General features: G+C 45.6%; 1 protein-coding gene across 11 annotated transcripts in view; it reads left to right on the forward strand.

Moving 5' to 3' along the window:
* The window catches only part of ST6GAL1 (ST6 beta-galactoside alpha-2,6-sialyltransferase 1), a 146,605-nt gene extending 139,717 nt beyond the window's left edge, over window positions 1–6,888 (forward strand). For all 11 annotated transcript variants that reach the window (XM_061166782.1, XM_061166786.1, XM_061166784.1 and 8 more), the window contains 3 exons: window positions 515–613; window positions 1,831–2,005; window positions 4,353–6,888. In XM_061166782.1, the coding sequence (XP_061022765.1) occupies window positions 515–613; window positions 1,831–2,005; window positions 4,353–4,600 (522 nt within the window). In that variant the 3' untranslated portion in view covers window positions 4,601–6,888. The remainder of the gene's footprint in view (window positions 1–514; window positions 614–1,830; window positions 2,006–4,352) is intronic.
* The last annotated feature ends 6,868 nt before the right edge of the window (window positions 6,889–13,756 follow it).

Raw genomic sequence — 13,756 nt, forward strand, 5'->3', positions numbered from 1 at the left:
TACTTTGGTGCTCAAGCACAGATTCTGCCATCCGGTCCAATGTGGCAGAAACCAGTGCCTGTATTGGACTCTCAGATGTCCTGGGTCTGTCTCCAGCATGCTTTGTAATAGTAACTACTATATGCTGGGCTTGATAGGTGATTGAAGGGCTTTTCAAAGATCATTTTGGTTATATGTGATTATGACTCTAAACCTCAGCCCCCTGATCTCCATACGAGGCATGACCGCAGGGGACTCTACCCCAAGCCATGTTCACTGTGCCCTTTCTCCAATAATCTCAAAAGTCTGAGTGGAACCCTTTCTGCTATGTGGCTGATGGGTTATGACAAAATGTCCTTTAAGGTCCACACAGTTCCAGCTGTCATCTTTGCCTTCTCACAAGTGCTGCACCAAAACTTAGACACTTCACTGGGCTCTGGGGCCTCAGGTGGCACTTACGATGTGTCAGGTACTACTACAAGCCAACACTCACATGTAAACGTCCAGGTGACAGCCTATCTGTTTCTTCCTGCAGTTGGTTACCACAGAAGCAGGCTTCCTCAAAGACAGTTTGTACAATGAAGGAATCCTAATTGTGTGGGACCCATCTATTTACCATTCAGATATCCCAAAGGTAAGTGGATGTCTATGGGAAATTGGGATTCAGTCACCTGTTTTCTATACATTTCCCTGATGTACTGGGTTTTTAAAGTTGTGGTTGAACTGGGCCACCCTGAGGGCTGACTGGTTCCATTTCAGGGCACCTCATTTTTGGATTAGTTGTTCAGGAGGATTCCTGTCCTATACCAATGCTCTCCATGGCCACCCTGCATTGCCATGTATTTGTCTCCCAATTAGGGTCTGTATCAGGAGTGGTAGTGGCTGGATTTCCCACCATCTGGCGTGGGTTGTGTTCATGGAATACAGTTATTTCTGATGAGCAGCAGCAGGCATAGACAGTTGTTATTATCTCTCCTCTACACAATGTTACCATAATATTACTTGTCCCACACTTAAGTTTCCAGATACTTTTCATTTTACTCTTATAGCAACAGAAAGAAGTAGGCAGAAGCGTGGTTATTCCCATTTTACAGATGAGGAAAACAGAAGGTGGTGGTGGTGGTAGGGTTATCTGCCTGGGACTTGATTTGCTAAGCAGAAGGCCCAGATCTGCAACATCAGCTTTTCCAGGGCAGGAGACAGAGTCGCAGTCCTGCTGGGTTCTAGCTTCTCTGGCCTCTCACTGTTTGTCACACAAATCAGCTGGCCTCTCCCTGGCATGGGCTGCAGGGGCCACAGGAGAAAGGCTTTAAGGAAGAGGGACAGAGAACACTGTCTTTGGGAGACTCAATTCTCATTCTGGACACACGGGTAGCTGACAGGCTCTGATGATCCCTGGCACCCTCCTCTAACTACCTCAGTTTACAGTTTTGCACTGATCTCACAACTGAAATTTGCCTGGGTCAGGTCAAGGACTGTGAGTCACAGCTGTGGCAATCTGGGTCCCAGTTTTCACCCCTTTAAAAAAGAGAGGTGGGGTTAGATAGGGCCAAGAGCCCCTCTCAGCTCTGATATCTTTCCCAGTCTGTGATCCTGAGGTCTGAAGCTATTCCATGGTCACCAAGCTCAAATGTCCCTGTGAGCACAGGCTATGTGCTGGGTGCCCTGCTATCAAGTGAGAGCTGTGATATGGAGGAGAAGCCTGGAGTCTATCTTAATGAAGGGTTGTCTCTCAGGAGTCTGCCTTGGTCCCTCCCCACCTCCCCTAGTCCTCAGAGGAGGATGACCGCCAGGGGCGGCAGCAGACCAACCCATTGCTCTCCTTGAGGAGACTTCTTCCTTCTTTTTCAGTGGTACAGGAATCCCGACTACAGTTTCTTCAATAACTTCAAGAGCTATCGTAAGCTGCATCCTGATCAGCCCTTTTACATCCTCAAGCCCCAGATGCCTTGGGAGCTGTGGGACATCATTCAAGAAATCTCCTCAGAGCAGATCCAGCCAAACCCCCCATCCTCTGGGATGCTCGGTGAGTCCATGTCTGAGAAAGAACTCTGGGGCTTGTCTCCAGAATAGAGTAGCTTTCTTCTGGGGTCTCATTCATTTGTTCGTTTACCAAACAGTTGCTAGTTTTTTGCTCTATTTTTATGCAGAGGCAAATTCCAACTAAGACACAGAGATCAATATGATAGAATCTTCTTCCTTAACTTCAGGGTGTCCAGTGGGAGCGTTCAGTCAGGTGTCTGAGGCAACATTCAGTTTGTGCCAGGAAAGCGTGATCAGCTCGGTGCCATAGGAGAGAGGACCCCTTCGAGGGAGACAGCCTGAGAACTTTGTGGAGAATAGGACCAGGCCCGGGAAAGGGGAGGATCTGGCAAGTGGAGATGGAGTAAAAAGGGAAGCACAGAAAAGATGAGGCAGGAGGAGTAGGGCTGGGACTTGGGTGAGGCCAGCCAGGCACCTACTTCAGATGTACAATTTAAGGAGCTGCCATGAAATTCAGAAACAAATGATATCTTAATAGTGTCTTTAAAAAAATCACAGTGAAAAATTTCATGATAGACAAAATATTAAAATTTTAAATAAAGGATCAAGAATAATGTCATTATTGTCCTGAGCCATATTAGAATCTGAAGAAAACGGAACAATTGATAATATTCAGAATTTCACCTAGTGACCACCCTGTCTGTGGCCCTGAGAGGACTGGGTGGTGAGGCTGCACTTGGTTTGGGGGTCACAGAAGGAGTTGTGGGTGCCGATGTGGGGGTGGGCCGGGGTCAGAGTGCTGAGGGCCCTGAGTGCTGGCGGCAGACTTTCTTATTCCACAGCTCTCTGCCCTCGTGGCCTGTCTGCCCCTCGCTCCCTCCCACTCTGAGTGCAGCTAGAGCACAGGCACTTTCTGCCAGATGCCCCCTGGCACTCACTGTCATCCGCCCACCTGCCTTCCCTATTAGACTGCAGCTCCCTCAGGGCGGAACTGTGTTTGCCTCATCCTTGTGGGTCTGGCACAGGACAGGCCTGAGGTAAATGTTGAGTAAATGAACAAATGCTTTATTATCAGAGGCATTTCCTGATAGAGATGAAGGTGCTTTCAGTATCCCGTCTGCTTTCTGCCTTTCTCTTCCACTTGTGCATAGGTGCCCTGGGGGTACTCCCTGGACCCCTTTGGAGCAGAAATAGATGGAGAGCATCCTAGGGACACTCTCCTGTTGCCCTACTGCCTGCCTTTGCTTGTGCTGTCCCCTCCACCAGCAGCCCTTCCCCCTTGCCCGTCCCTCATGGCCAGAGCCCTTGCCAGCCCCCACAGCCATGCTCCGGGCGCTCATGAGAGCCCGCTGTCATAGAAGCCCTCCTCCCCTCATCTGGAAGCACGACTGCTGTGCCGTCATCGCTTAGTTGCAGATGTCTTTTCTCGCCCGTCACATAGGGTGGGGGACAGCCAGAGGGGGTTAACAGGGCTTTCCCCAGGTCTAATTCTTCCGGAACAGAGCTGCTGTTAGCACTTTACAAGTCTGCTGTTAGTAAGAACTGTTCATCATAAAAGTTCCCTATATTGATGGTTGACAAGAGCAGTCTTAGAGCCATGATGTTATTGCATCTGAACAGTAGCCCGTGTGGTAGGGAGAGTGGGTAGATCGCCCCCTTGACACAGGTGGAGAACCTGAGGCCCCGAGAGGGACGTGTCCTACAGGAGATGGCTGAGCCAGGTGGAGATGGGAGATGGGAGGGATGGGATGGGAGGCATCCCCCATCTCTTGTTGGGTCTCCACCTTTGTGTTCTGTACCCCTCCCTGAGTGCACCACCCACCACACTCTCTCAACTCCTCTCTCCTGCCTGACTGAGCCCATCAATACAGACCAGCACATGCTCCTGTAACAGCTGTCCCCCTCCCACCTGAGGCACGAAGCCTTCCTTCCCCACACTGTTTCGCTAGGTATGAGTGTAAGAAACACCTCCCAAATAACCAGCTACGAGACTCATCCAAGATACAGACATGAGAGAAAGTAATATCTGCATGGAATGGTTCTGTCTCCTCGGTCACCTTGGTCCTCTCTCTTCATAGAGCTTATTGACAGTGATCAGTTCATTGGCTGATGGTGGAGCCCTTCAATTCATCAATGTTTAGGGAGGACCTGCTGGGCACCGGGCTCTGACATGGGTGCTGAGCATACGAAGGTTCGTGAGCCCTGCAACCTGAGGAGCGGCCTGTTGGATGGGCTTACCAGAGCTACTCAGACTGGGAATCACTCTCAGACAGACATTCTAGCAGACACCTCTCCAGCTTTCGGAGCATGAGCTGTGGGGCTCCCTGGGCAGAACTCCGGGGAGCCAGGGTGGGCTGTTGCATAGGACTCACCTCTGCTCTCCTCTCCAGGCATCGTCATTATGATGTCGCTGTGTGACCAGGTGGATATTTACGAGTTCCTCCCATCCAAGCGCAAGACTGACGTGTGCTACTACTATCAGAAGTATTTCGACAGTGCCTGCACCATGGGTGCCTACCACCCACTCCTCTTTGAGAAGAACATGGTGAAGCACCTCAACCTCGGCACGGATGAGGACATCTACCTGCTTGGAAAAGCCACGCTGCCTGGCTTCCGGACAATTCGCTGCGGAGCATAAGCTCCCCAGCCAGGCCCCCTCACCCTTGTCCATCAGCATTTTACAGCCGGTCTTCTGGCCACCCCAGGCCTGGGAAGGAAGACTGTGTTCCTGAATAATCACAGCCCACACTCCAGGCAGCAAGAGCCCTGGGGCTTCAGAAACTCAAGGGCAGGGCCCCCAGCCCAGCCGGCCCTGTTGTCACGGGGGTGTGTGAACCCAGAGCCTCCTGTCTCACTCGTGTATACCCGTTTAGCATTCCTTCCAGAGAGGGTCCTCCCACCCCCAACCCAGGTAAATGCAAGATCCACCTTTCCCACCAGGGCTGCCAAAGCTGGTCTGCTTTCCTCACCAGAATGATGATGTTGTTGCGAACCAGGGAAACAGGAAAAAAGGTACAGTCTCCATCCTCAAGTTGCATATAGATCAATGCAAGGGACCAGATTGATTCAGTGTGCTTGATGCACTGGGGCTTGTGGGTGTGGGCTTGCTGTGTGGCTGTTATTGCACCCAGGAGGAACCATACTCTTCCCGTGTCAGTGGGCCATAGAGGGCTTCACAGAGCTGGGGGCTGTGCAGTGGATTTTAGAAGAGGAGAAACATGTTAAGCAGATTTTGTCTAAGTCATCTGAGATGTGTTTTCCTATCTGCCTTTATTACCTGTATTTAAGATCTGCCTGAGTTTACAGGCCAAGGCACTTTTTGAGGAAACCCCCTCCTCATGTCTGAGGCATCAACTGAAGCCCCATACAGATGCCAGGCAAGCCAGATGCCAATCCTGATTTTCCCAGGCTCACCTGGCCTGAGCCTAGCCTAGCCTACCAACTGGGTGTGCACAGCCCATCCAAGTCTTCCTTTCTGATGCCTACCCCCAAACCTCCTTCTGCCATCCTGTTTTTCCCTTTAGTCTTACCCCTCCCAAATTACTTTCATGCATTTTCCATTTTAAAATTTCCTGACTTTTTTTTTTACCTTCATGGGCCTTTTATGAAAGGCCTCTCAGGGAGTGGGAACATGGTTTCCTAGAACTTAAGAGTCGCTCTCAGAGGTCAGAACCTTGGAGATCATGACTAATTCTCACCAGGTGTATCAAAGTGCTGTGCCCTCATCCCCGCCTGCAAGGGAGTAACATCAAAGTCTCCAGACAGAGGTCTATCTGCTGTGGTCTGTCCACACAGACATTCTGGACCATTGTGCTAAGTCCCCTACCCTGATGGGGAGCCACACTAGACTGGGCCAGGCTTCTGGACTCCTGAGCTAGCCCCATGTGCTCATGGGTCTTGAGTGTTTGAGGTCCAGACCAGCTGTTGTGGAACTGGAGTACTCATTCATGGTCAGACCGCTGGCTTGTGCAGGCAGTAGAAAGAGCTCTGGAGTGAGAAGCCCTGGGTTTTCAAAGTGATGCTCCCATCCAAGCACAAGAATTTGCTACCATGGGCAAATTCTCCTCTCTGAGCCTATTTCCACATCTGTAAAATGGGTGGTGATCCTGCCTCACAGGTGCCATGAGGGTTACCTGGGAGAAGGCAGGTGCTCAGTGCACGCTGGATTCCTCCCTTCCTTTACTAAGATCCTGCCCTGTGCCCACACCTGGCAGCATCCTACTGTGAAGCAGGCCAGAGAGTGGGCTTTGTTCTCAGGGAATGTAATGTCCTATTGGGAGACAATAATACCTACCCTGCTTGGAACACCCTGGCAACCATCTGAGGGAGCGGAGTGTGCAGAACGTGTCCCTGCTCAGGCCTGATCCGCTCTGGGATGGGCAGAGCACTTGGGCCACTGGCCACTGTGACCCTGGGCTTTTCCCACATCTCTGGGCTCAAGAATGCCTGGCAGTCGTTGAATCATGAGCATGGAGTGCAGAGGGAAGTGGCATTGCATTGCCAGGAAAGATACGTTGATGTGGACACTGAGACTACACTGGGTAGATGCTAGCTTTTATGTGTTATTATTAAGAGATCAAGTTAATTTAATTGTGCTTTCTCAACCTGGAAACGGGTAGAATGCAAATAAGATGTGGATACTCTCGTTAGTCTGATTAAATGTTTTATATTTGTGACAGGCAATTTAAAAATTATGACTGTGTCCTGTAGGAAAGCCACTGTCTCTAAGCTGTTCTGTTTTATTCAGTAGCCGTCTGTTCATTCTATATCATGAAGTCCTCAAATCTTTCCATCTCAATCAAATAAGCTATTAATATTGGCCTGGAGTTGAGCTATCAATCTCAGAAACTTCTGAATCATGTCCTAAGCTATTTCTGAATTATCCAAAGATTATGTAAAATTTTAAAATAAATGATTGTTCAGAAATGGTATCCCTCTTTTCTTGTTAAGGGGACAACTCCTCATTGTCAATTCTTGTCTCTGAAGAGGACACAACAGGAATCCTGAACCCCCAAACCCTCCCCCATGAGCTCCTCTGCCTTAGCCTCTTGTCACTTCTACAGGAAAAGAACTCCTGTTTACACAGCAGGATATCATCTGTGAGATAGCGACTGGTTTGTTTTCTTCCTTTTGCTCTTGCTTGGGTTCAAATGACAAAACTGTTGTTCATCCAACACCTCAAGGAAGGGCTGCAGGAGGACAGAAAGCAGAATGAAAGGAAGTTCTCGCCTTGGTTTCCAAAAGTCTAAAACCCTTAAAGGAACGATGTCCCAAGGGGATAGCCAAGTTGTTTAGATACAGAAATTTCTGCCCAAACTTCAGGAGAATGGGAGTTCAAAAGAGGAGTGACAGACAAAGAGATTTCAATTAGTTTGGAAATTGAGATCTGTGCTTGCCAAATTTACAATAGCCTTAGGTCTCTGTTAGGTCCTTTTAACTGGTGAGCTGGGTTTTGGGGGCACCAGGCTTCTCTGTTTGGACCTTGTGGGAGCTTCTGCCACCTCCACAGGTTGCCTTTCCCCTTGGGTCCTACTCTGGTACCTGCTGCTTATTTTAAGGCGTGTATGTTAGGGGTGAGGGAGGAACAATGAGAACCCGGCTTCTTCTATACCCTATCAGCCATTTAAGCAGAAGAAAGACACAAATCACAAAGAGAAAGACTAAGAGAGAGAGGTACTCACCTACAACCTCCATGCCCACCCCACCAATAGCGCCCTTGAAGCCCAACTCCAGGCTCTCTGTTCTTATAGAATGCTTCACACCCTGGCAAGTGCTTTACTCACACCAGTAATGGCTCCACAGCTAGAAGCAAGAGGCGGAGAAGGGGTACTGTGGGACTGCCGCCTCACCTATTCCCAGCTCCTCACCCCCTGTGTGGCTTTGGTTTCTACTTCCCGTTGTGACCCTCGGGGCAGCCTTTGAGGAATGTTCTGTGATGTATGGGGAGTGCATTATGGCCCCAGGGACACTTACCACTCTAACTGGGACAGAAACACCCTAACCCAGAAAATTCATCCCTATGAGCTGGTGTAATATCATCAGTTTCAGGAGAGAAGGAAAGGCCTTACCTGCACCCATGACATCCCATCACCTGGTGCATTTATGCCACCATCCAGTCCTTCTCAGGTCAGGATTGACTGGAAACAAGTTTATCATGGGAAGAGGAATTCTATTCAGCCCAGCAAGTGCACAGTGAGCACCCACTGTGAGAGGCACTGGGAGACAATGACGAAGACCCCCAATACCTGCCCTCCAAGAAATCGGAGCCCAAGGGACTGGATCTGCCCTGTGTATAGTATTATCAGGTTCAAGTGAGATAAGAGAGCTGCCATTTTCTGAAAATGAAAGTATGGTTATTGTTGTTAGGCTTGCATTTATAACTGCATAGAAGAAAAATACTATGCAAATGCCAAATATGAAGGAATATGATCATATAAGGTAAAAGCACAATAATGAAGTTGTAGAAGAAAGATTCATTTTGGCTGGAATTTGTGGAATCTTAGTGGGTGACAGTCTTGAGATTGTCTTGACAGGCAGGATTCCTCCTTATTTCTTTAAGGAAAATGCTTTTCTGATTATAAAAGTTACAACTACTTACTGTCAAAATACTAAATCATGAAGGGGAAAAAGTTCATCTTTTCCAAATATAATCCCTATTAGCAGTTCCCAAAGCTGCAGTAATCAAAACAGTATGGTACCAGCACAGAAACAGAAAAATAGATCAATGGAACATCACAAGAGATGACTCTACACATGGACATCACCAGATGGTCAACACTGAATCAGATTGATTATATTTTTTGCAGCCAAAGATGGAGAAGCTCTATATAGTCAGCAAAAACAAGATCAGGGGCTGACTGTGGCTCAGATCATGAACTCATTGCCAAATTCAAACTTAAATTGAAGAAAGTAGGGGAAAACGCGAGGCTATTGAGGTATGACCTAAATCGAATCACTTACAATTATACAGTTGAAGTGACAAATAGATTCAAAGGATTAGATCTGATAGTGCCTGAAGAACTATGGACTAAGGTTTGTGACATTGTACAGGAGGCAGTGATCAAGAGCATCCCCAAGAAAAAGAAATACAAAAAGGCAAAAATGGTTGTCTAAGGAGGCCTCACAAATAGCTGAGAAAAGACGCGAAAGGCAAAGGAGAAAAGGAAAGATATACCCATCTGAATGCAGAGTTCCAAAGAATAGCAAGGAGAGATAAGAAAGCCTTCCTCAGTGATCAATGCAAAGAAACAGAGGAAAACAATAGCATGGGAAAGACTAGAGATCTCTTCAAGAAAATTAGAGATACCAAGGGAACATTTCATGTAAAGATAGGCACAATAAAGGACAGAAATGGTATGGACGTAACAGAAGCAGAAGATATTAAGAGGTGGCAAGAATACACAGAAGAACTATACAAAAAGATCTCATGACCCAGATAACCGTGATAGTGTGATCACTCACCTAGAGCCAGACATCCTAGAGTCCAAAGACAAGTGGGCTTTAGGAAGCATCACTATGAACAAAGCTAGTGGAGGTGATGGAATTCCAGGTGAGCCATTTCAAATCCTAAAAGATAATGCTGTGAAAGTGCTGCACTCAATATGCCAGCAAATTTGGAAAACTCAGCAGTGGCCACAGGACTGGAAAAGGTCAATTTTCTTTCCAATCCCAAAGAAAGGCAATGCCAAGGAATGCTCAAATTACTGCACAGTTGCACTTATCTCACACGCTAGCAAAGTAATGCTCAAAATTCTCCAAGCCAGGCTTCAACAGTACATGAACTGAGAACTTTCAGATGTTCAAACTGGATTTAGAAAAGGCAAAGGAACCAGAGATCAAATTGCCAACGTCAGTTAGATCATAGAAAAATCAGGAGAGTTCCACAAAAACATCTATTTCTGCTTTATTGACTATGCCAAAGCCTTTGTGTGGATCACAACAAACTGTGGAAAATTTTTAAAGACATGGGAATACCAGATCACCTGAACTGTCTCCTGAGAAATCTGTATGCAGGTCAAGAAGCAACAGTTAGAACCAGACATGGAATAACAGACTGGTTCCAAATTGGGAAAGGAGTACGTCAAGGCTGTATATTGTCACCCTGCTTGTTTAACTTATATGCAGAGTACATCATGCAAAATGCCGGGCTGGATGAAGCACAAGCTGGAATCAAGATTGCCAGGAGAAATATCAATAACCTCAGATATGCAGATGATACCACCCTTATGGCAGAAATCGAAGAGAAACTGAAGAGCCTCTTGATGAAAGTGAAAAAGGAGAATGAAAAAGCTGGTTTGAAACTCAACATTCAAAAAACTAAGATCATGGCATCTGGTCCCACTTCATGGCAAACAGATGGAGAAACAATAGAAATAGTGACAGACTTTACTTTCCTGGGCTCCAAAATCACTGTGGATGATGACTGTAGTCATGAAATTAAAAGACACCTGCTCCTTGGAAGAAAAGCTATGACCAACCTAGACAGCATATTAAAAAACCAAAGACATTACTTTGCCAACAAAAGTCCATCTAGTCAAAGCTATGGTTTTTCCAGTAGTCATGTATGGATGTGAGAGTTGGACTATAAAGAAAGCTCAGCACTAAAGTATTGATGGTTTTGAACTGTGGTGTTGGAGAAGACTCTTGAGAGTCCCTGGGAGTGCAAGGAGATCTAACCTGTCCATCCTGTAGGAAATTGGTCCTGAATATTCATTGGAAGGACTGATGCTGAAGCTGAAGCTCCAATACTTTGGCCACCTGATGCAAAGAACTGACACATTTGAAAAGACCCTGATGCTGGGAAAGATTGAAGGTGGGAGGAGAAGGGGATGACAGAGGATGAGATGCCTGGATGGCATCACTGAATTGATGGACATGAGTTTGAGCAAGCTCTGGGAGTTGGTGATGGACAGGGAGGCCTGGCATGCTTTGCTCTGCAGTCCATGGGGTCAGAAAGAGTCAGACACGACTGAGTAACTGAACTGAACTGTAACACTATAGAAAGTCCAGAGATAAACCCACAAACCTATGGCCAATTAATCTACAACAAAGGAGGCAAGAATATACAATAGAGAAAAGACAGTCTCTTCAATAAATAGTACTGGGAAAAGTGAACAGCTGCAGGTTAAAGAAGGAAATTAGAACATTCTCTAATACTGTACACAAAAATAAACTCAAAATGGATCAAAGACCAAAAGGTAAGACTGGACACTATAAAACTCTTAGAAGAAAGCACAGGAAGAATGCTCTTTGACATAAATCACAGCAAAATCTTTTTTGATCCACCTCCTAGAGTAATGAAAATAAAAACAAAAATAAATGGAACCTAATTAAACTTAAAAGCTCTTGTATAGTAAAGGAAACCATAAGCAAAATGAAAAGACATCCCACAGAATGGGAAAAAACATTTATCTGCAAGTGAAGTGACCAAGAAGGGATTATTCTCCCAGATATACAAACAGCTTTTGCATCTCTGTGTCAAAAGGCAAATAAACAATCCAATCAAAAAATGAGCATAAGATCTAAATAGACATTTCTGCAAAAGACACATGTACACATGAAATGATGCTCAACACTACCAATTATCAGAGAAATGCAAATCAAAACTACAATGAAGTATCCCCTTATACCAGTTAGAATGGCCACCATCAAAAAGTCCACAAACAATTAATGCTGAAAAGGATGTGGATAAAAATGAATTCTCCTCCACTGTTGGTGGAAATGTAAATTGATATAGCCACTATGGAGAACAGCATGGAGGTTCCTTGAAAAACTAAAAATAGAGCTACCATATGATCTAGGAATTCCACTCCTAGGCATATATCCAGAGAAAACCATAATCCCAAAAGACACATGCATCACAGTGTTAACTGCAGCACTTGACAACAGTCAAGACATGGAAGCAACCTAAATGTCCATCGACAGAGGAATGCATAAAGAAGATGTGGTACATTACACAATGGAATATTACTCAGCCCCCTAAAATAATGAAATAATGCCATCTGCAGCAACATGGATGAACCTAGAGATTACATACTAAGTGAAGTATGTCAGATAGAAAAAGACAAATATCATATGATCTCTCATATGTAGGATTTAATTAAAAATGATACAAATGCACTTATTTACACAACAGAAACAGACTTGCAGATATCAAAAACAAACTTATGGTTACAAAAAGGGAAACATGGTTGGGAGGGATAAGTCAGAAGCTAAAGATGAACATATGCACACTACAATATATAAGATGGATCACCAACAAGGACATACTATATAGCACAGGGAACTCTACTCAATATTCTGTGATAGCCTATATGAGAAAAGAATCTAAAGAAGAATCAATATGTGTATAACTGAATCACTTTGCTGTACACCTGAAACTAACACAACACTGTAAATCAACTATAATTGAAATACACATACACATACATATAGTGTGTGCACACACACACATATATAGCATGCAAAGAAGAACATACCCTGCTTTTTTTTAATTAAAAGTATATTATAAAAATGTTTCCAAATCATTAAGGCAGGCAGCTATGTCAGGAACCAGCCCCCTCCACCAGCAGACAGTAGCTCCAGAAACCCCAGCTCTGCAACCACCTACCCCAGAACCTGGCTCTGCCCACTACTGGGCCAGAACTAGCCCTGGGACCCCCTGGGGTCCTGCAACCAGTGAACTCAGGACCTGGTCCCGTCCACCAGTGGCCGGCAGCCATGGCACAAGGCAGGGCCTGGCAATCAACTGGAAAGGAAGCCAGATACACCTACCAGATAACCCACAGTAGTCAGCTTTCTTTATGTTTCCTATGCTTGGGGTTATCTGAGCTTCTTGGATAAGTATGTGCATTGTTGTGTTGTTGTTGTGTTAGTCACTCAGTCATGTCTGATTCTTTGTGACCTCATGGACTGTAGCCCACCAGGCTCCTCTGTCCATGGGATTCTCCTGGCAAGAATACTGGAGTGGATTGTCATTCCCTTCTCCAGGGGATCTTCCCAACCCAGGGATTAAACCCTGGTCTCCTGCATTGCGGGTGGATTCTTGACCATCTGAGCCACTAGGGAAGTCCAAGTATGTGTATAGTTTTAATCAAATTTGGAAAAGTTTTGACCATTATTTCCGCAAGCATTTTTTCTCTTCCCCTCTCTTTTCCCCTTGGAAACTTTAATAACATGAATGGTAGGTTGCTTAATGCTGTCCCATACTCACTGATTCTCTTTCCATTTTTCACAATTCTTATTTTTTCTGTTTGACTTTATATAGTGCCTGGCGTTACATCTTCAGGTTCACTAATCTTTTCTTCTGCAATGTCAAATCTGCCATTAATCCTATGCAGAGTATTTTTCATCTGAGATAATTGCAATTTCATCTGTCTTCGACTTTCTTGAAAACATAAAAAATAGCAAAGATCAACAACCCCAGATATGCAGCTGATACCACTCTAATGGCAGAAAGCAAAGAGAAACTAAAGAGCCTCTTGATGGGGGTGAAGGAGGAGAGTGAAAGAGCCACCTTAAGACTAAATATTAAAAAAACTAAGATCATGGCATCCGCCTCCATTACTGCATGGCAAATGAAGGGGAAAAAGTGGAAGTAGTGACAGATTTCCTCTCCTTGGGCTTCAAAATCACTGCAGATGGTGACTCCAGCCATGAACTCAGAAGATGATTGCTTCTTGGCAGGAAAGTGATGACAAACTAAGACAGTGTGTTGAAAGCAGAGACATTACTCTGCTGACAAAGGTCCATATAGTCAGGGCTATGGTCTTCCCAGTGATCACATATGGTTGTG

Source organism: Dama dama, chromosome 19 (genome assembly GCF_033118175.1).
Source record: "Dama dama isolate Ldn47 chromosome 19, ASM3311817v1, whole genome shotgun sequence".
Lineage (NCBI taxonomy): Eukaryota > Metazoa > Chordata > Mammalia > Artiodactyla > Cervidae > Dama > Dama dama.